Here is a 20,186-nt window from a genome sequence, read left to right on the forward strand (position 1 = left end):
GAAAATAAAATTGAGGCAACTGGGATACTAATTTTCTATAATTTACTTTAAATTAAAGAAATTTCAATAAAAAGATTTGTTCAATTTTTAAATGTAACAATTGTTTTATACTAATGGAAGAACGAATGGGTTTGAATAAAATTATAGATTTTTGAAGATGAAAATATTTAAATCTATTTTTTTATATTAATCTTAAAGAAGTTTTTGTGATATAACGGGGGTGTTATGTTATGAAATAATTATATTTGACTGGGCAGGAAATCCAAGATTTAACCAAATATCCATGTGGCCCAAATGTCACGTGGGGGTTCTGCAGACGCCCCAACCGTGCGGCCTTGAACCGCGCCCCGTGATACAAAGACATGCTTAGAAGGTTAAAACTTAAAAGCTTAAATTGAAATTAAATATTTGACACTTTTTCAATTAAAAGTAAAATGTTTTTGGTTTTTTATAATTAAGGATTAAGATGAAAGATGCCTAACGACATGTGTATGATGTGGGCTGTCAAGTTTTTTCTATTAAAAAGTATTTTCTATCGAGTAAAAACGATTCAAATTATGACATGATTTGTAATAATCTTTCAGTATAACGTGTAACAATTCAATTTTCAACATGACATGTAACAGTAAAATCATCAATGCTATGTATGAATTACATTTTTCAACATGACGTGTAATAATTAAATTTTCAACATGATATATAATAACTAAATCTTCAATATGACTTGTAACAGTTATATATTTTAACATGATGTGTAACAATTAAATATTTAATATGACTTGTAATAATTATGTTTTTCATCATGAAATGTAATAACTAAATTTTCAATATGACTTGTAATAATTATTTTTTTTAATATAATGTGTAACAACTAAATCTTCAACATGATTTGTAATTATTATATTTTTCAGCATGACATATAATAATTAAATTTTCAATATAAAGTATAGCAATTATATTTTTTAATATGATGTGTAATAATTATTTTTTAAAAAAAAATTGTAAGAATGTATTAAAAAAAATTCAAAAGATAAACCCCTTTTTGTACAAAAGCTGCGTGAGACTCCAATGGAGTGCAGTAAGAACCCAACTAGTAAGTCAAACAAACGTAAACCCTCAATCAAATATCCTTAGAGTCCTTCCCAATAAAAGACATCAAAAAGTAAATCCATCCAAGGCATCTCCGTGGAAATCACAACAAGGCAGCGTCCCAACCTCCCAACAGGTATCAAAAAGTTCTCAAAAGTGAGAGGAGATTGTCATAATCAGAAAACATAAAATTTACCCCATAAAACGTAAACAAGGCATCTAGCCTCTCATAAAGAGATCAACAAAAGAAGAATCACCAGCGAATCATAAGTCAACAAAAGGAACCAAATAAAATAAGAATCCAACAAACAGTAATAAAAAATAACAATAATATTTCTCACATATCATTAACCCTCTAATTTAATCTTTAATTATAAAAAAAAAAAAATATTTATTTAAATTAAAACATTTGATCTTTGATTAAAAAAAAAACCTAAGTGTTCAATTCCAATTTGAACATTTAGCTTGGTTGGAAAGATATGTTTCCTGCTCAGAGACCTGTTACCCATTTTTTGGGCCAAATCGACAGCCCAAAATGTCTGTGTTTCCCGCTTTTGTTTCCTTGTGGATATTTTTCAACTTAATGTTTTATTTTGGGCCTGAAAAGAAAGAAAAAGGAGAATTCAAATTCAACATATCATAGTAGTGGTCGTAGAGGATGATTTCCGAAAAGGAAAAATTCAGAACGGAAATTCTCAAGTGTAAATTTGTCCGTTGTAGCCTTGAAGGTAACCTAACATTTCCTTTTTTTATTTTATTTTCTTTTTTTTTTTACCTCTTCGTCCTCCCGCTCGTAGCTCGCCCACTGTTCAGAAACCGCCAATCCAAATTCCCCGGCAAATTTACCGATCCGTGGAAACGCTCAGAATTATCCTGGTAAAAAAAAAAGGTAATTCTTTTTTCTAGTCACGCGTTTTATCCATCGCCACTGATTCTTTTAACCTGTTCAACAAAATTCTTGGGATTTGTTTACGTTCAAACCTCGACATCAATTTTATCGTTCTTTTATTTTTAACATTTTCGAGGGTGTGATGGAGGTTTGATTTATCTGTGTTTTTACTTTGAAATTTGATTATATGTTCTGTTCGAGAAATTTCTATCGAATTTTAGGTCGAGGAGAAAGCATTGTAAGTTTCATGAAGAATTATTGTTTCTATTATTGGCCTTTTAACTTTGTAGTATCATGTTGTTGTCCTTGTTGTAGAATTCATGAATGGTTTAATTGAGTAAGGTTTGGATATCTTTCCCCGTGACTTCTCCATTTACCTTTGGACATGCAAGAGCAACAGAGAACAGCAGAGAGTTTCTAGGTCAAATAGTTCTTGGTGTCTGAATTCGTGAAGGAGCTTGGGTTTGCCTTTTATCTAAAATAAAAAAAAAATAGGGACGTGATTTTGTTGTTAACTTGTTGCTAATTGTCATTCTTATCATACTACGAGTATCTGATATAGACTCACATCAGAAACCCTAGGAGTACACCTTTTTAATACTTGAGGCATGCTAAAGAACTGCTGACATCTGACACGAGGCAAACCAGCCATGTTAATGAAGGCTTTGTATTAACATCCTTGTTAAATTTGGCTTGGTCTATATTCGTCTTCATTATTTTCATTTGGGATATTTGAATTGAATGTAAAATGTTCTAGCTTATTTGGTGGTTTGACTGATTAAGGTCATAATCTCCTTAGATGTTTTGAAAGATTGAGTGATATCTATCACTGCTCTTTCTTGTGTAGGATGAAAATTATAGTGTGGGTGCACATTTTGATGTTTTTTCTTATTGTGATGTAGATTGCAGAATCTTGGGGCGTGGCTGTGATTATTTGGACTGCAGGTCATGTGCTGTCAAAATTCTTGCATGCATTTGTCTGCAGAAGAGTCAGATTCAGCTGCAGAGAATCTCTTAGTATATTGCAAGCCTGTAGAGTTGTACAATATTCTTCATCGCCGTGCTTTACACAATGTAATACTATGCTTTTCTTTCTGAACATGTATCTCTTTCTTTGATCTATTTCATGCTGGGAAGTTTTAGATACTTTTTTTTTTTTTTTGTGTTGAATAGAACCTACTATTTTATTCTATTTGGAAAGTCTTGCTCGGATGTTCATCTTTTAGTTCAGATAGGTTCTGTAGTTAATCTTTTCTGCAATAAGCCATGTAACTGCATGACATTACATTGGGGTTTAAGGAGGTACATTGCCTCATCTCATGGGTGTCAACTGTTTGAGGCCTTATAGGAAAAATTCTCTGTATCATTATACTTTCTAATCAAAACTCATTTGCTGCTTCAGCCTTCATTTCTTCGAAGATGTCTGAAATACAAAATACAGGCAAGGCATAGAAGGCGGTATGAACTTTCTTTTTAATATCTGTTCATTGCTGTCAGAAGTAACACTATGATTTCTATTAATTTATTTCATTGAACTAAGGTATTAGGGTGTTAATGTTGTGGCAGTGACCACTGGCTCAAGTCTCTCCTTATAGATAAAATATATATATATATATATTTATGTAGATGGTTTTTTTGTCTTCAAGTCAGGATGTAATTAAAGGCAGACAAGTATGGGTAGTTAATCGGAACTATCTTTTTCTCCTCTCTTTCATGCTTCTGAAAAGTGAAAAGCAGCAATATTCTTTGATGGTTATTTGATGTTTGAACTAAAGTGCCACATTTGCGAATAAATTCAGTTAAAAAGGAAGTTAATTGTTTGTTGGCCATGTGAGTTTTCTTGAATAGACTAGGTTCCAAGTTGTAGCATGATGAATTTGATGGCGGAGTTGGGCTGATTCAGTACTAAAAGAATAATCTTAAGACAGATCCTGAGACAGTTTCAAAGTCCTAAAACTCTCCAGATGTTTAAGCATGGCCCTGAATTTTTGAAGCCATACTTAACAGCATTAGTGGGAATAAAGACAAGACATTATTATCACAAAATAGTAACTTAAGTGCATAGTGATTGCTATAGTGCTGGTGTTTTGCTCCATTGATCTTCTACTCTATGTCTACAGCTACTAAACTCTTCGTCTAGCAAAGAGTAAAGAAAATTTCTGCATTTCTAACAAAATTATCTGGTTTGTTTATGACTTATTATTCGGTTAACGTACGTAGGATATGTTTGTGTAGGTTGAGGGCTGGAATTGTAATTTTCAACTATAAAGATTATGGCAATATGCTACAAAAGACTGAAGGTATCATGAATTTCTTCATCTTTGCAGAATTTTGCATGATACATCATATTTTACTTAACCTTTATAGCGAAAATTGATTCTCGGTGCTCTAATTCTTACATTGTCCTTTAACTTGCAGTAACTGAAGATTTCTCTTGTCCATTTTGCTTGATGCGGTGTGCAAGGTTTAAGGTGGATATTTATCTGTAGTCTTTGCTTATCTTGGGTGCTTCATTCATAATTTTGATTGTTTACATCACATTATATAAGTTGCAATTTATCTTATTGAAAACAACAGGAGGGGGTGTTAATTTAAATTTACCCTGCACATGATTAAACAAACTCATTCTCACATATGTTAGCATGATTTTCATATTTTATAAATCTTTTTTCCAAAATATTGCAATTTGTTCTATCCAGGCATTATTCTGATTCTTTTGCATTAAAGACTCACTTTCCCTAGTTGAGGTATTCTCTTGATAGTATCAGCCTTGGTTTTTATTAGACATGCATAACTTTTTCTATTTTATCAAACAGAACGCTTGTTTGACACTCAGCCAACCTTCATTTTTGTTCACAGGGTCTGCGGTATCATTTGTGCTCTTCACATGACTTGTTCAACTTTGATTTCTGGGTTGGTAGCTTAAATTGTAAAGTCACTTGCTACTCAATTGAGATTTTCTAGAAAGACTATTGAAAAGACAATTACATTTTAGGTCACAGAGGAGTATCAAGTGGTGAATGTCTCTGTGAAAATTGATATAATGGTATCTGAGGTAAGAATTCCCTTTCCATCCTAAAAGTATTTTAGTAGGTTTCCTGTTTTCCGTTTCTCTTCAAAATTCATGCTGAAGCTAAGACCGACATAAACAACAATCCTGGACCCTTCAAAGATTGTAGGTTATGTTTAAATGGTGGACATCATGGAAAAAGTGGAAGTAATGGCTGTTGGTTTGGGGTGCGATATTGTTTATTATTAACAATGGTTGAAAAGTGAAAATAAAATGCATATCATTGGTGTATGTTGTGCATTTTCTTAGTTGAACAAAATGAATTGTGACTAGGCTTGTGGCTTTCCCCTAATTTCTATCAAAAAGCATGAATGACTTCTTGAACTTTAATATTCTGCCAAAATGTTCTTGTTACAGACTGTGGCAAGTGGAGTAGACCCACGAGTAGAAACTTTCTGCTTCTGGTAGGATATATTATTTTGCTCTTTCAACTGCTATCTGCTTGCTGGTAATAAATACTGCAGTTGAATGGTAAAAAGAATTTCATGTGCAGCTCGAAGCCTCGAAGGCGTTGGGCTACAAACCCTCTTCAGAGTGAGAAGAATGTCAATGTACAATTTTTGGAGTTGGACTCACCCAAAATGGCCAGTGAAAGCAGGCAGAATGGATTTCTGGAGAAGGATGATGGTACATTTTCCAGTAACACCTGTTATAACATTTTTATATTTATCTTTACATTTAATGCCTTGGTCTTAGATATCTTTTATAGTGCATGAATGCTTTACATCATGAAATCACCCATATCATTTGGTAACTTATAAGTAAAAAGATACTAGAACAACGATTCCATAATTACCTTTCTTTGATATTGATTTTTAACTCTGTGAAGGTGAGAGGGTTTCCAAGTCAATTCCTGTTGAGAGAGATATGCAGAATGGATGGCATGGTGTGGAAAACTATGGCTCTGATTATACAAGTGCAACAGAGTGTGTTGCACCGGTTGCAACTAGTTGCAATGGTCCAGGAGTTTCAATTGCAATGGCTCAATCTCCTGTGGAGCCTGACTGTATTAAATCATTATCTGCAAATGATACAGCTGTTCCTCCTGTAAAAACAAAGAAAATAATGGCAGAACGGTCTGAACCTAGGAAGTATGTTCTCCAAGGCAATGTTTTTCCCCAGTCAATTCCTTTCATGTTTTTAGAGGCCTTTTCTGTTATATTCTTTCCCTCCTGTTTAATTGCATTGCTCAATATGCTTTTCCCTCTCCTTATTTTGATTTTTTTTCTTGGGTTATGTTTGCTAATAGCAATTGTTATCTTTTCAAAATACCTGAAGTTTAGGCATGCTAATTATTTTTATTTTTATCTTTAACTTTTCAAATGTTGTGCTCTCACAGCCGCATGCTCCTGGTGAAACGCCAATTCTTTCACTCACACCGAGTTCAGGTGATTAGTTTTAGCTATCTTCTTAGGCTGATTACACTATTAGTCCTGTCATGAACATTCATGTCGTGAGATCTCCATTAACAAGAAGTCATTTGGATCCATATGAGTATAAATGGAAGTAAGCCGAGTCAGCTGGCATGCAGTAGAATTGAGAGGCAAATCTGGTCTAACTTTTGATCTTATCTTGGGTTCATATGTCATCAGATCTCCGTTAACACCAATCGATTCCCAGAAATACACGTGAACAGACTACACATTACTTCCATTCATATTTCATTTGTTAATTTTCAGATTTTGTTTGATGTAACACTTTGGTCAGGTGACTTTACTCTTTATGCATGAATTTTCCTTGAAAATCTTTGCTTGTGTAATTGGGCTTCTGATTTTTTTTTTTAATCCGTAGTCAGATAGGCAAAGTATGCTTAATAGGTTTCCATCAAGAGCTGTTTATCGTTCTTGTGATTTTTTCTGTTTATAATATATAAATTGTTTCTCCATATGCACTAATATGTCTCTTGTTGTTTTAATGAAAGCCAATGGCAATAGACCAAGTAATGTCAGATAGGGACAGTGAAGACGAAGTTGATGATGACATTGCAGATCTTGAAGATCGCAGGGTAAGGTTTATGATTTTGCATGAAAATTTTGACCTTTTTTCCTGATCTTCTCATTACAACAATAAACCTTGCTGGTCTAGGTTTAAATTTCTGGAATTTACTTTGAAATGCTTAGTATTTTATAATGTATTGGAAGAGTTTATTTGCCTGGTTCTGTCTCTGTGAAATATAGTGCAAAAGGTTTTTCTGGATTTGTGGTTAATGTCATTTATAAATTTAACCATTCAAATCGTGATAAGGAAGTAACACCAAGTCAGTATGCATGCAGTAGAATTGAGAGGCAAATCTGCTCTAGCTATTAATGGTTTCTTCAATATGAAATTTGAAAATGATTGTGAAAAATTGGACCAGTGATCAATGGTGTAAAATTTTTAATTCAGTTATTGAACTGACTGGAAGAAATGTGTTTTAGCATTCTGAGAGCAAGTGTGGAATTGAAAAAGAAAATGTATTTAAATCACTCTTGACTTTTGTTGGAGTCAGAGTAACTGGTGAACAAGCATTTCATATTTGGGTTTATAAATTATCAGTTGTGAGAGGAAAGTAAGGCATTAAATAAATAGTGATGTGTTGGGTCAGACAATCAGTTCTCCTCATTTGTCTCAACTAATAATAGGTTGCTCACTGTTTGCTTCTATTGTACAAGCAATACTTTGTTCATCACTATAAATATAAGTATATAACAACAATGACCAGAGTAATTATGAAAATACAGGCTTGTTTATTTACCATATACTTGATTGATGATAGTCCGGTTTCTTGAAGGTGAGAAATTGTGGTTTAGAATGATGTGTATTATGTTTGATTGGACTTCAACTCAATTGGGCTAGGATCCTATCTCAAGTTGCATTTTTGATTAGATGTTCTGGTTATTATACTTTTGAGAAGTGAGAGGATAACATAAAACCCATATGTGACAGATGCTTGATGATTTTGTGGATGTTAGCAAAGATGAGAAGCAGCTTATGCATCTTTGGAACTCGTTTGTTAGAAAGCAAAGGTAGTCTGTGCTTAACACTTCAAGCTTTCTTTTCTTTTCTTCTTGCCAATTGAATTCATGGTTATCATTTACTGTTTTTCCCCTTATTTCTATTAATTTGTTCCCTCCAATTGTTGTATGTCAAGAAGTTATAAGAAGATTTTAGTACTTGAGGTGGCACCACTTATTAAAAGGTCTCTTGATTCATTTGACAGGGTTCTGGCTGATGGTCATGTTCCCTGGGCATGTGAGGCTTTCTCAAAACTCCATGGCCAGGAGTTGGTGCAATCACCTGCTCTCTTTTGGTAATGTTCTTGAAGTATTCTTGCCCATTTCTCTACAAGTTCATGTCGTTTGACTGCTAAGTTGCATTTTGCCATCAATAGTGATAGCCACTTCATTGAGTTATTTACTTTGAGTTGACAATTTATGGGCCATGGCAGATACAGGTGATAAAAACCAACTGTAAACAGCCCATGCCCACCCAGAATTTAACTTATTGAGGTGTTTCAATTAATTCATAGGTAGTTAATCAACTTATAAAGGGCATACATGGCAATCCATTTTGAACCCCTTTTATAACCTATATTCCATTCCATCCAAATCTCCTTCCAGAATACTGCAAGTTTGATACTTGTAAAAATCGTAAAACTGTGTTTGAAATGTCTTCTCTAATTAAAAGTAATTGCAAGTCATTGAGATCTTTGATATCTGTGTTTGAAGTGTCACATATTTTCCGGTTCAGGTGTTGGAGGTTGTTCATGATCAAACTTTGGAATCATGGTCTTCTTGATGCGGGCGCAATGAACAACTGTAGCATGATACTTCAAAGATGCCAAAATGAGGGATTGGATGCTATGAAAAGCTGAAATGAACAAGTGATACACAACTTCAACATCAGGGTTTAGAGATGATACAGTGCATGCACACTGTTTTTTTCTCCTGATCATCCCATTCATTCCTTTTCCATTCTTTCTCTCACAATTTGGCCAGAATTGGTCCTTAAATATTCTTTCTCATTGTTGTAATGGCAATACTTTATTCAACACTGGCCTTAGGTTTTACCTTTTTAACATAAAGAAGTTGACTTCTCAGTCCCTTTGTTCTTGCTCTGATTATATGTTTCTTCCTTCTTGAATTTGCCTAAAGCAAGCTTTTAACTTAATAAAGACCAGAAAGAATATGTCCTTCCGCAACCGGTCTTCGCTATGCAACTAGCAATGGCTAAATCTAATATCACTGTGTAATTTAAATTTGAAATTGAAATAATTAAAACAACAACTTAATCTCGTATGTTTAATTGCCATTTATTAAAATAAAAATTTATTAATCAATATGATACCAACTAATTATTTAACTATTTTCATATTAACACGAAATTTTCTTAATTATAAAACAACATATTTATTAAAATAAAAATACTGACTAATTGTCTTTTCCAAGTCCTCTTGCGACTGTCAAGCACTTCAATGGAGAGTCTCCAGGGGTTTGCTAATATCCACCCTTACCAATATTATGAGTCCCATGTTGTGTTAGAGTCAGCCAAGCAATTTGGGTCGCTGCGTTTTCATGATGATCAATGATCACGTCCAAGATTGAAAACTTACATGCTAATTCATGCAGTTCTGGCTTATTCCTAATTTTCCATTCCATTCACCATTCTTTCTATTTGGCCAGCAATTGGTTCTTAGATGTTCTTTCTCGGTCAGAGCGAAGAGAGGAGCTGTAGTTGTTTTTGGACAGGGGTATTGGGAGTGTATACTGATTTACAGGTTAAGGGCATATCAACCAATATCCTTGTCGTTCTGGCTGGTTGCTCGACATGTCTCTTGCAAAGGGGAAATGTAATTTCCCAGCTCTTTAATGATAATCTTCTTATAATTTTCAAAAAAAAAAAAAAAGATATTCTTTCTCAGGAGAAGTGAAATCTTGCTTCTCCAGGGTTGTAACATTCAATGAATTCTGGGGCTTGGGTTCATAAAAGAAAGAACCGAAAGGATTAAAATTGGTTTCACTTTTCTGAGAAAGAGAGAAAAACCAACATATATATATCATATTGACTAGGCAAACAATCCATTCATAAAATATTTATTAGAAATCCAGAAAGCGATAAAGGGGGAAAGGTCTGCAAGCCCGCAACTAGTATAAACAACAGCCCCATGTGTACAGCACGACTAGAAACTGCGTTGAAACAAGCACTGTGATTCTGATTGCTGAAGATAACTTTTAAATGGCATTCAATGAACCTTCATTGGTTTCGGAAGGAGAAGGACCACCGTTCAAGTCAGGAAGCGTCGACAACGTCTTCTGGAGTCTCACGACTGAACTTGGGAACGTCACCGTATTGTACTGGCTGAGCTCCATTTTCAAGCGGTCCTCCTCGATGTGGGAGAAAAGATACTTCTCCATCCACATGCCGGCAAGTTGTTGGAGAGATGGAATCACCAGCTTCTCAACTTTTAGATCGCAAAGAGCCTGAAGATCAAGTGTATCCAGCAGCATTACGACATGTTTCAAGCAGCATATACAGATATATGACTATTAGTTAGCATATCATACTCAAGCACTGACGGGATGGAAATGGAAATCGTTCAATTTCGCAAAATAATCTATGCTTACAGATTCAACGCAATTTTCCAGGGTGCGAGCCATCCCTCGACGCCTGAATTCTGTACGGGTTCCGATGAAGGGCATCTCAGCCAACCTTTTTCCATGCACCCTGGAAAGCATTGAGTGAAGTTAACTGGAATGGCATGTTAAAGGAACGTGTGCAAACGCTATCAGACACATATAGATTTTATTGGATGAGAATTGAGAAATACCTTACGCTTGCAGCACATATGATTTCGTCATTCTTTTCCAGGACAGCAGTATAAAAGCCACTAAAATTAAGACGCGTCAAGTTGGACCTGAAAGCCATTGCATAATTCAATGGGAGGGTCAGAACTTCTTCAAAGAGTTTCTGAAAGAGATTGAAAGTAAAGGCTTCGAACTGATCATTACCCAATATTGTAGACAATGCTTTGCACAACATTGGCTCCTGAATGGCGGTCTATGGATGACACGAAACATTCGTTCATGACCATCCAGGCGACAGCAATCTTGGAGTTGATCACTACCTTGTTGTAATCAACACCTGCATGGGCAGTGAATATCGGCTCTGTCCGTTGGAGTAGAGTCCAAGAAAGGCCACCGACAAGATCATTTCTAACTCCAAGCATACTCTGTAACCCTTCATATATCTTTTGTAAACTTCAAAGTCAGTTGCTTTTTCTGATATCAAGGCTTCCAAAAATGATGGAGAAATATCTTTAGCTTTTAAATTGAGGACAATACCTGCTTGCAACTGTCTCCACAGAACAGGGAGGTCGGAGAATTCAGGTCCAGCTTTTCTCCTCCACACTTGCAATGATCTGTAAATTGGTTTTCTCAAGTTATGAAGCAGGAATAGCTGTAGAGTTGTGTGACTTAACAGGAAATCATGTAAAACAGGGAGCAGATTGAATTTCCTTCATAGCATTGGGTTAAAAAGTGCTACATACATTGTTTTTCGCAATGGGTACACTTCTTTAAAGTGCCATCCCCGCCGGCACAGTATTTGCAGACACAATATGGACACAGCCATTCATCTCCGGAAATGTTGTTCTGTCCCAATTCCAAAAACATACAATTAATTACTAGAATATAATGAAATACCATATAAATCAAATCCTTCTTACCCCCAGGAAAATGCAGCTCGAATGACACGTTGAAGGACATCTTTCACAGCAAACCAAGTTCCCTCCATCAGCACAAACCATACAGGCATCATCACTTTTATCAGTAGCTTCAGGTGCAGGCTGTACGTTGTTGTATGCACGATTTCCTTCTTCCATCCTATCTAGCCATGCTTCTATTTGGCATTCCAACAAGGAAATCCGTGAGGATGCCAACAATATATGCTGGTAGGGCTTTTTGGTGTCACGTCCGGCATGGATCTCAAAGTCTCCTACTGTAATCACACGAGAACAACAGTCACATACAATGCCCTCCGCTCTGATTTTGCCTTCTGCCAATATACGTCCAGAATCCTCATCAACGTACCAGACTTTTTCATGTTGTCCAACTATACCCAAGCTTATCAACCAAGCCAATACAGTTCTCTTATATATACATTCTACAGGCGACTGCGAGATATCCTTGCTTTTCCTCCTCGTACTTCTCTCCTCTATGTTGCCTGGCCTGTCTTCTGCCCCATTAGCCTTTGCCTTTGGGGGCCGCCCTGGCCGCCTTTTCTGCGCGGTCGCAGCATTCTTGCTGGAACTTGCAAGCGCAGTATCTCCTATTCGGATACCACCACCCCTCTGTGTTGCACCAGATGGTCTGCCATTGTTCCTTGCAGGCATAGGCTTCCCATAGTCAGGGTCAGAATGAGTAGAATCATTGCTTTCATTATCCGAACCGCTTGTCGATCCCAAATTAGCAATCTTTTTATTCAGGACTCTCCTCTTCCTCAAGTTATAATTCATTGATCTTTCCAAATCCATGAAATTGCTCCGATAACTTGTTTCTGTACCTGAAACTGAAATGAAGGCAACTTGGCTGCAAATAGCAACCATGAGAACAATTGCAACTAAAGTACCAAATTCAAGTTTGTCCCATTGTTATTTGTTTCCATTTCTAAATTTATTTCCGGAATTAATTTTTCTTCTTCACTTAGATGTGATAAATTTATAGCACTCATGAAACAAATCTCAAATATATTTGTAAATACATAAAACACAGCATGCTTTTTCACTTTGTAATTTGCAATCTAGTGCTGTATTAACTACTTCTCGACTATTAAGCCCGGCCCATTTTATAACCAGCCTTATCTTATATTGAATGATCATACTTTTAAATCAATAGAAAATTTTACAATCAATTTAATTTTCACTCTACCAGAAAACATAAAATTTTGAAATATTTTAAATCTTTTTTTACCCTATGTTTGTAGATTAATATTTAATTAAAAACAACTTAAGATCCAAAAGTACCTTTGACTCCTAAATGGTAAGTCCATGTAGATATGATAACAACTAGTCCGATGGGAAGTTATAAAAAAAAAAAAATTAAATATTGATTGATTAAAACTGATTAGAGAGAACAAGAAAAAAACAGTTGATGCTACAGGTTTAAATACAGAAGTTCAAGATTGGAAAATAGCAAAATATCAAAAATATATATAGAATATAAACATAAAACTTTTGTCTAAAATGGCATTACTACCAAAATATAAGCACTTTTTTCCTTTTAATTTTTTTTTGGGGGGGGCTTGGAACACCAACCATGACTAGATCTATTCAATTTTGGAGATACACATTTAGATCCTTAAGCTTTATTCATAAAGACCATAAACCCTTCAACATGGTGAGTTAAACAAGTCATAATAAATTTCATTTTAATTGCAAAAGCAAAAGAGCATTACCTACAATTTCTTTGAAAATAATCCTTGCTTTTGAATATGCACACGATTCTCTTTAAACGTCTGTGTCCGGCGATTAAGATAAACGATCGGCAACTTCCTTGAACAGCTTGAGGCGCGACGGAAATTTGTTAGCAACAAATATATTTGAAAACGGATATCGATTATATTTGACAAAAATGATAAAATTGTGTACATTCAAAAAACGTTTTATCTAATCGAAAAAAAAAATGATTTAGGGTTTAGAAAGGTTACCACGGATCAACCGAAACTATGAAGCTGCTTAGGCTAACATGAGGGAGTAGTGCCACACTGCATGCAACTATATCTCGCGCAGTGTTTCACTCTGTGAAATGGCCGAGAGAAATTTCAAAGTAATCTTTATTCTGATAATTTTCTCAAGACGATTCACCGGTTTTATAGAAAATATCGCCCACTACAGATAAGTATAAATTATTAGGAAAAGAGCCAAAAAAAAGACATTCTGGCTATAGGCTGTATACATTTAAGATTTTTTTCTTAATTTGGACTACAATTGGGAAAATTCTACTAATATGGAAGTGAATTCAATTTGTTTGGCTTTTCTTCCAATTATATATGAACTATTCTGTTTTTAATTTATTTAATATTTGAAATATGGTATTAGACAGTTGGAATCTATTTTATTTTCCAACTATAGAATTATCATTAAATTTGTTGCTATAAGAAACTTCCCATGTATGGAAAAGTTAGAATTTTTCAGTAGATTTTTCATTGTAGTTGGTAGTGGGGTTTGGTGAAAACCATCTTTTGGCACTTTGAAATTGCTTTGACGAATTTTTTTTACTCTTTTTTAAATAATACATTTTAATTCTTTATTTTCAATAGAGAAAACATCAGAACTTTTAAGGTTGAAAATGGAAATTATATGTGATTTTGCATTATAAAAAGTCTATGAGATGGCAAACCTTGATTTGCCTTGGCTAATATGCTTGAAACATTGATCATGTCAACCAAAAGTTATGGAAAAGTTCATAATCAAAAGTGAAGTAGATTATCTAAACCTAAACCCGATTATTATCCCCATGCAAATGAAATGAAGTACAAATTTACCAAAATTTCAAACATTTGCCCTACCAATTTAAATTGATTTGAAACGTGAATAAGTCAAATTCAACCTACATAGACCTAAAATGTTGTAGAATCCTAAATTGACCTAAAAAGTCAACTTCAAATGTCCTAAGTTTGAAAAAAAAAATGACATAAGACCTAAAGAAAGCCTTTGAATTATTTAAGATAATTTAAATGAATTCTTATTCTTTTATTATATTAAATCAAATTTTTATATTTTTCTTTTAAATCAATAAGCTCTTATAACTAATAGTTAATTAATTTTTAGTAGTCAAAATGTCATTTATCATTCTATATCACATAACGTTAACATAATATAATTACATATTATAATTGATGATGATATAATACACTGATTTTGTATAATTATATGATCATGTAACTTTTTTATCATCCACATCCACACCATGTCAGCATTGGGTATAAAATATTAAAGTATTATTTTAACAAATGACAATCAGTCAATCATAAGTTATAAAGATTTATTTCATCAAAAATAAAATATATATAAGCTTGATTGAATGCAATAAAAGAACAAAAATTTATTTAAAATTTTTTAAATTGCTCATTTTTTTCAAATATTATGTTTTATATTTTTATAATTTATTTTTTTCAAATGGTATATATGATGTATGCCATAGATCATGTGTCATTTTCCCATTGACATGCTTTTGTATAAATATAGTCATGTAATCAATCCAGATAATTAGTGTTTGGTAACGACAATATTCTTATTGTTTCAAATTCTTATAAAGAAGTGAAAATTAGAACAATTAAGCAACATTGTTCTTTTGTAAAGAAAAAAAAAAACCCAACATTTGGTTATGATATTTACTTCTTATATCTTTTGGAAGTATAATAAAATATCAATAAATTAATACTCAATAAATAAATTATTTTTTATTAAATAATATTTTTTTATCAATTTCGACTTGAGACAATCATTCGCTAAATTTATAAGATAATACATTTAAAAAAAATGCATAAGTCTCGTTTGATATATAAATTAATAATCTCCTTATACATCAAAATTATATATATACTTGACTCGATTGGGAGACATATGTAAAATATGACTATAATATTACTTGTTTATTTCTGAAATTAATGTCTCATTGGACCTCATCTATAACTTTTCTTAATACATTAAAAAACTCTGGTGTAGTGTTCTTGTATTATAAGAGAAAATTGATATTGTCTGATAAATGCTCTGACAACCTCTTGATTATATTTGATATTGTTGCTTAGCTCACTTGCAAGTTATATTTTTTTGATATCTACTATTGCAATTGCTTTTTGGTACAATTTGGATTTTTTATGTTGTATTCATAAAATACTTTATGCATTTTATTCGTCATTATTGATGTATTTACAATTTTGAGATAAGAAGCTATTGTGTTTAGTTTACCGTTTATGATATTGTATTTTTTTGGTAAATATTTTGCTTAACTTAATATTCATGAGTATATCAATTAAGTATACATCCAATGTAATTTTAGTTTGTTGTAAAAATGGATAGATTTACGATTTTTATTTAATAAGACTAATTACATTCATAAATTTATTTTTGTTAAACAAATATATAGAATAATGATAATTCATAATTAGGTAATATTTGTATAATTACAATATAGAATACATGTATCAGATTCAATGTTTTGAAAAAAAAAACAAATAAAAAATACCTTGATAAATTAAATTTTTATTAATTAATATATAAATTAACAAATTATTAATTTATCGATTAAATAATATATCGATTAATTAATAAATTCTTATAGTCTAAAGAGTATTAATTTATAGAAGTTTTACTGTAAAAGTAAAAATATTAGTGAGTATTTTATAATGGGTTACCTTGTATTACCCAACTTATTATCAGACCCAATTAAGTAAGATTAGTATACTTTATAACTGGGTTCGGATTGTGATATTATGTACTTACTACCTTAACTCGATTATAAATAATATTTTTATGTTAAAATTTGATTTTAAATATGTATTTTTCTTTATGAATTTCTTATAGGTAATGTAATATTTATTGAAATTCATTAATTGTTTTAATTATGATTTTAAAATTTAATTTATTTTTTATGAACTAATTATAATTTGTTAAATTAATTTTTATTAATAATAAAAATTAATTTTAATTAAATATTTAATAGATAGTGTGTAAGATATTTGAATAAAGGTTTGAATTACAATTTAAAATTTTAATAAGAATTTTATGAAGTTCGAATTTCTTATTTAATAATAAGATTCGAATTAAAGTGTTTTGAAAATAACTATACGATACTCATTTACATCCTTAAGTAAAAGATGAATCTTTATATTTTTTTAAACAAAAAATCTTTTAATTTTCAAAAATATAATACTACCTTTTAAAAATTTGTAAACTCAATAGTTGAAGAGATGTTAAATTTGATTACGAATTTCGCACGTTTTTTGGGTAAAATAGAAAGGGCATGTTTGGTTGTCAGTCAAAATCTAATACATTTGCATAATGATACTGTGTTGAGTGGTTAGTTTAACGTCTACGGTATATTTATATGAGGCCCAAACCGCGACTTAAAAGATAAGGCGCCAAAGTAAAATCCCGGGAAATTTGAAAATGAAAGAAAAAAAACCTTTCCTTATCAGGCTTTGCTTCTTTTCAAGAAAGAGAGAAGGAAAGAGAGTTTTAATGGAGGATTTTAAATCTGAGGTATGGATGAATTTTATTTTCAACCAATTTCCTAAATTTCCAATCGTAGCGAAGCCTATTTTCCGTTTCGTTCAAGAGAAAATGTAGGAAAAATAATTGGAATACTTGGTATTGTAGCAACAAGTTTCTCTCTTACTGGGTATCGTAAAATTCCAAAAGTTAAGTATTCTTTTTGGTGTGAAATCCATTTTTCTAACCCATTGCTTATTTATTTATTTCTTATCACAGATTTCGGGTTCGTCATGCTCCATTCCTTCTGGTTAGCATTTCTTATCTCAAAACTTCAATTTAGAATTTTTTAAAGATTTAATTTCATTCGAGTTTGAGAAAATTTATTATTTTTATTTTTTAAAATCAGAGCCTCCTGATATAAGGAACTGGTATTCAAGTTACAAGTACGAGTCTTTTGTTTTGGATACATGCGAAAATTTCGGAGGAACATTTTCAGAAGAAAGGGAAAGCGACAAAGATGAATTGGTGATTGGAGAAATTAACAGAGAAAAAGAAGAGAACTTTGATGGGTCTGGAGAAATTAGAAAGGCTGATGAACATGGGAGCTTGAATTCTAATGAGGTATTTTCCATTTGTTGATTTTCTATTTTAGGCATTCTGGGAATCTGGGGTTTTGTTGAATAGTATGTTTCTTTAGCTCTTTTTTGTATAATTTGTTGAATAATTTTTGAGAATTTAAGGTAGTGTAGAGCTCGAAGTTTTTTAGATCTAACAAGTTTTTATTTTTTGCTAGGTTCAGGATACTTTGCACTCCCCCTCAATCCTTTCTGGTATGTGTCACTTTTCTTTTTCTGAGATTTTACTAGGTCTAAATTGTGTTTAGTGGTTGAAAACCTTTAGGGAAGGAAATTAAGACTAGGAGTTGGAAACAATGCTTAATTTAAGCATGTAAAGATGGAGTGAAATTTGTTTATGTTTTCATGTTCGTTCAGAGCCTCCTGATATCAGAAACTGGTATTCGAGCTATGTGTATGAATCTCCTTTGTTGGATACGAGTGATGGTTTTAGAAGTTATGTTTCTAGAGAAAGTGAATGTGAGAAAGATGAACTTGCCATTGGCGAAAGCATCAAAGGTGAAGCAGCGAATTTGGGCCAAGAAACGAAAAGCAGTTGCAAACCAGATGCCTCTGAGAAAATATGCTCAACTAAATTGGTCAAATGCAGTAGTTCTTTAGTAGATAGGAAGAATGAGTCACACTCTCTCTTTTCGGGTTAGTATCACTTCTAAATTCTTAAATTTTCACCAAGAACTTTATAGTGGTTTAAATGGTTAGGAAATCTTGGGGGAAACAAAGAACATATGGAACATCATTCTCTTTTTCTATTGTTTTTCAGTCATCAAATGAGGCATGTGAATATCTAATCCAAGTAAAGGAGTAGTAATGTTTGCCTGTGTTTCTTCTGTCAGGACCTCCGGATTTGGGATTTTGGTTCGCAGACTATGTGTATGAGTCTCCTGTCTTGGATACAAGTGATGAATTTAGAGATACCCTTTCTGAAGAAAGAGAACCTAATGAGGATGAATTTGCTGTTGAAGAGAGGAAGAGAGAGAAACAAGAGAAAGTCAACACAACAACAAAAACTAGACATAGAAATGAAGAGGGTGTTGTTAAGAAGATGTGCGCAAATGAGTTTAGGAAATGTAACAGCTCCCTAAGAAATGATGAGCAAGAAAATATGTCTATTAGTAAGGTACTCTTTCCATCTCCCTGTGTGTTTCCCTCTCTTTTCCCATTTTGATCTCTTAAATTTTCTTAAATAATCATATCAATTTCTGTTCTGAGGCCTTAAGAAAGGAACAGGATTATGACCTCGATTCTCATCTTCTGTGTAGCTAAAAGTGGTTGTAAGACCCAATATTTGAGATTCTTGAGTATAGTTATTTACTATTCAGTGTTGGGGAATAGTCCTCTTTCTCAAGGATGCAGGAGTACATCTGTATATGGCTCTATTTATCTTGTCCAGTTGACATTACAGGATTTGCACTGCGCTGGAGGTAAGGAAAACCTTACTTGGAAGGGTGATTTGTGTTTTGAGAAGATCTTGGATCCAATCTTGGAAGTCAAACAAGTGCGAGGTAGCACCGTCAATTCAAACAAAGGTGTTGAAAACTCAGGCTTTAATGGTGGAGATTTCCTATCAAAACATGAGAAAGCTGATTCTCAATCGACAGTTATCAGCAGAAGTGCAGGCAAAACTGATAGAAAATCTTCAAAGAAGTTGATTAATACGAGGGATAGCATAGAAAGGAGCCCAGAAACTAAAGTTGATCTTGCATCACATGATCAGAGTCAGGATTTCGATCAGGTCAGTGGAGGTTATTGGAGAAAACCAACCCATGGAAGCAATGACAAAGAAAATGAAGGAAAAGACATTGCAAAAAATGGTTTTATCACTACAAGCAAGAACAAGTTTACAAGAAGAAATGGTGAAAATTCTCTGGGAGGAAGGCGAGAGGTTGTGTTACAGTGTTCAAGAAACAAAAGTAGTAATATAACAGGCGGTCAAAGGGGTGCTGTCGTGAAAAGAAAGGTGTTGGCAGAAACAACCAATGTTCAACGCTGTGAGGCAATGGAGATCACTGGAAAATGGCGTTGTCCACAGAAAAGCAAGCCTCACCGTGGCCCTCCTTTGAAGCAGCTTCGGCTTGAGCAATGGATTCGCAGGGTGTGACCCTGTGAAAAGGCAGAAATCTTCTCGTCGCATGCCATGGAAGATCCTCTGTTATCTACTTTGCAGCCTGAACTCCCTTATGTTCAGAAGCTCCAAATTACTTTGTACGGGCATATTCCTAATCAAACCAAAGGCATTCCAATTTCCAATTACAAGGTTTCCATTATTCTCTAGTCACTCTTTAAATGATTGAATTACGTGTACATAAAATTAAA

General features: G+C 33.2%; 3 protein-coding genes across 5 annotated transcripts; 2 read left to right on the forward strand and 1 right to left on the reverse strand.

Annotated features, from left to right (window-relative positions):
- Nucleotides 1–1,810: 1,810 nt before the first annotated feature.
- LOC18606194 (polycomb group protein VERNALIZATION 2-like) lies at nt 1,811–9,130 on the forward strand. The gene is made up of 15 exons (XM_007039662.3): nt 1,811–1,978; nt 2,881–3,052; nt 3,381–3,436; nt 4,214–4,278; nt 4,397–4,449; nt 4,838–4,891; nt 4,974–5,033; nt 5,406–5,452; nt 5,542–5,675; nt 5,878–6,139; nt 6,388–6,436; nt 6,970–7,053; nt 7,974–8,053; nt 8,248–8,337; nt 8,778–9,130. The coding sequence occupies exons 2-15, from the start codon at nt 2,927–2,929 to the stop codon at nt 8,899–8,901; spliced, it is 1,284 nt and encodes a 427-aa protein (XP_007039724.3). The 5' UTR covers nt 1,811–1,978; nt 2,881–2,926; the 3' UTR covers nt 8,902–9,130.
- Nucleotides 9,131–10,104: 974 nt separating this feature from the next.
- LOC18606195 (increased DNA methylation 1-like) lies at nt 10,105–13,866 on the reverse strand. The gene is made up of 9 exons (XM_088804868.1): nt 13,731–13,866; nt 13,479–13,584; nt 11,752–12,613; nt 11,575–11,677; nt 11,369–11,445; nt 11,036–11,274; nt 10,855–10,941; nt 10,652–10,751; nt 10,105–10,507 (listed from the first exon to the last, which is right to left on the reverse strand). Exons 3-9 carry the CDS (start codon nt 12,556–12,558, stop codon nt 10,259–10,261), a joined length of 1,662 nt encoding a protein of 553 aa, XP_088660994.1. The 5' UTR covers nt 12,559–12,613; nt 13,479–13,584; nt 13,731–13,866; the 3' UTR covers nt 10,105–10,258.
- A 3,314-nt stretch (nt 13,867–17,180) lies between these two features.
- LOC108661389 (ATP-dependent caseinolytic protease/crotonase family protein) lies at nt 17,181–20,144 on the forward strand. 3 transcript variants are annotated; one of them, XM_088804259.1, is made up of 7 exons: nt 17,181–17,286; nt 17,515–17,545; nt 17,645–17,859; nt 18,032–18,068; nt 18,231–18,509; nt 18,707–18,990; nt 19,264–20,144. In XM_088804259.1, the coding sequence occupies exons 1-7, from the start codon at nt 17,194–17,196 to the stop codon at nt 19,969–19,971; spliced, it is 1,647 nt and encodes a 548-aa protein (XP_088660385.1). In that variant the 5' UTR covers nt 17,181–17,193; the 3' UTR covers nt 19,972–20,144. The 3 variants fall into 3 exon arrangements, with proteins under 3 accessions (XP_088660385.1, XP_017973290.2, XP_088660386.1); XM_018117801.2 differs by having other exon boundaries at nt 19,276–20,144; XM_088804260.1 differs by having other exon boundaries at nt 18,038–18,068.
- Nucleotides 20,145–20,186: the final 42 nt, after the last annotated feature.

This window comes from Theobroma cacao, chromosome 3, assembly GCF_053813885.1.
Source record: "Theobroma cacao isolate CCN51 chromosome 3, ASM5381388v1, whole genome shotgun sequence".
NCBI classification, from domain to species: Eukaryota; Viridiplantae; Streptophyta; class Magnoliopsida; order Malvales; family Malvaceae; genus Theobroma; species Theobroma cacao.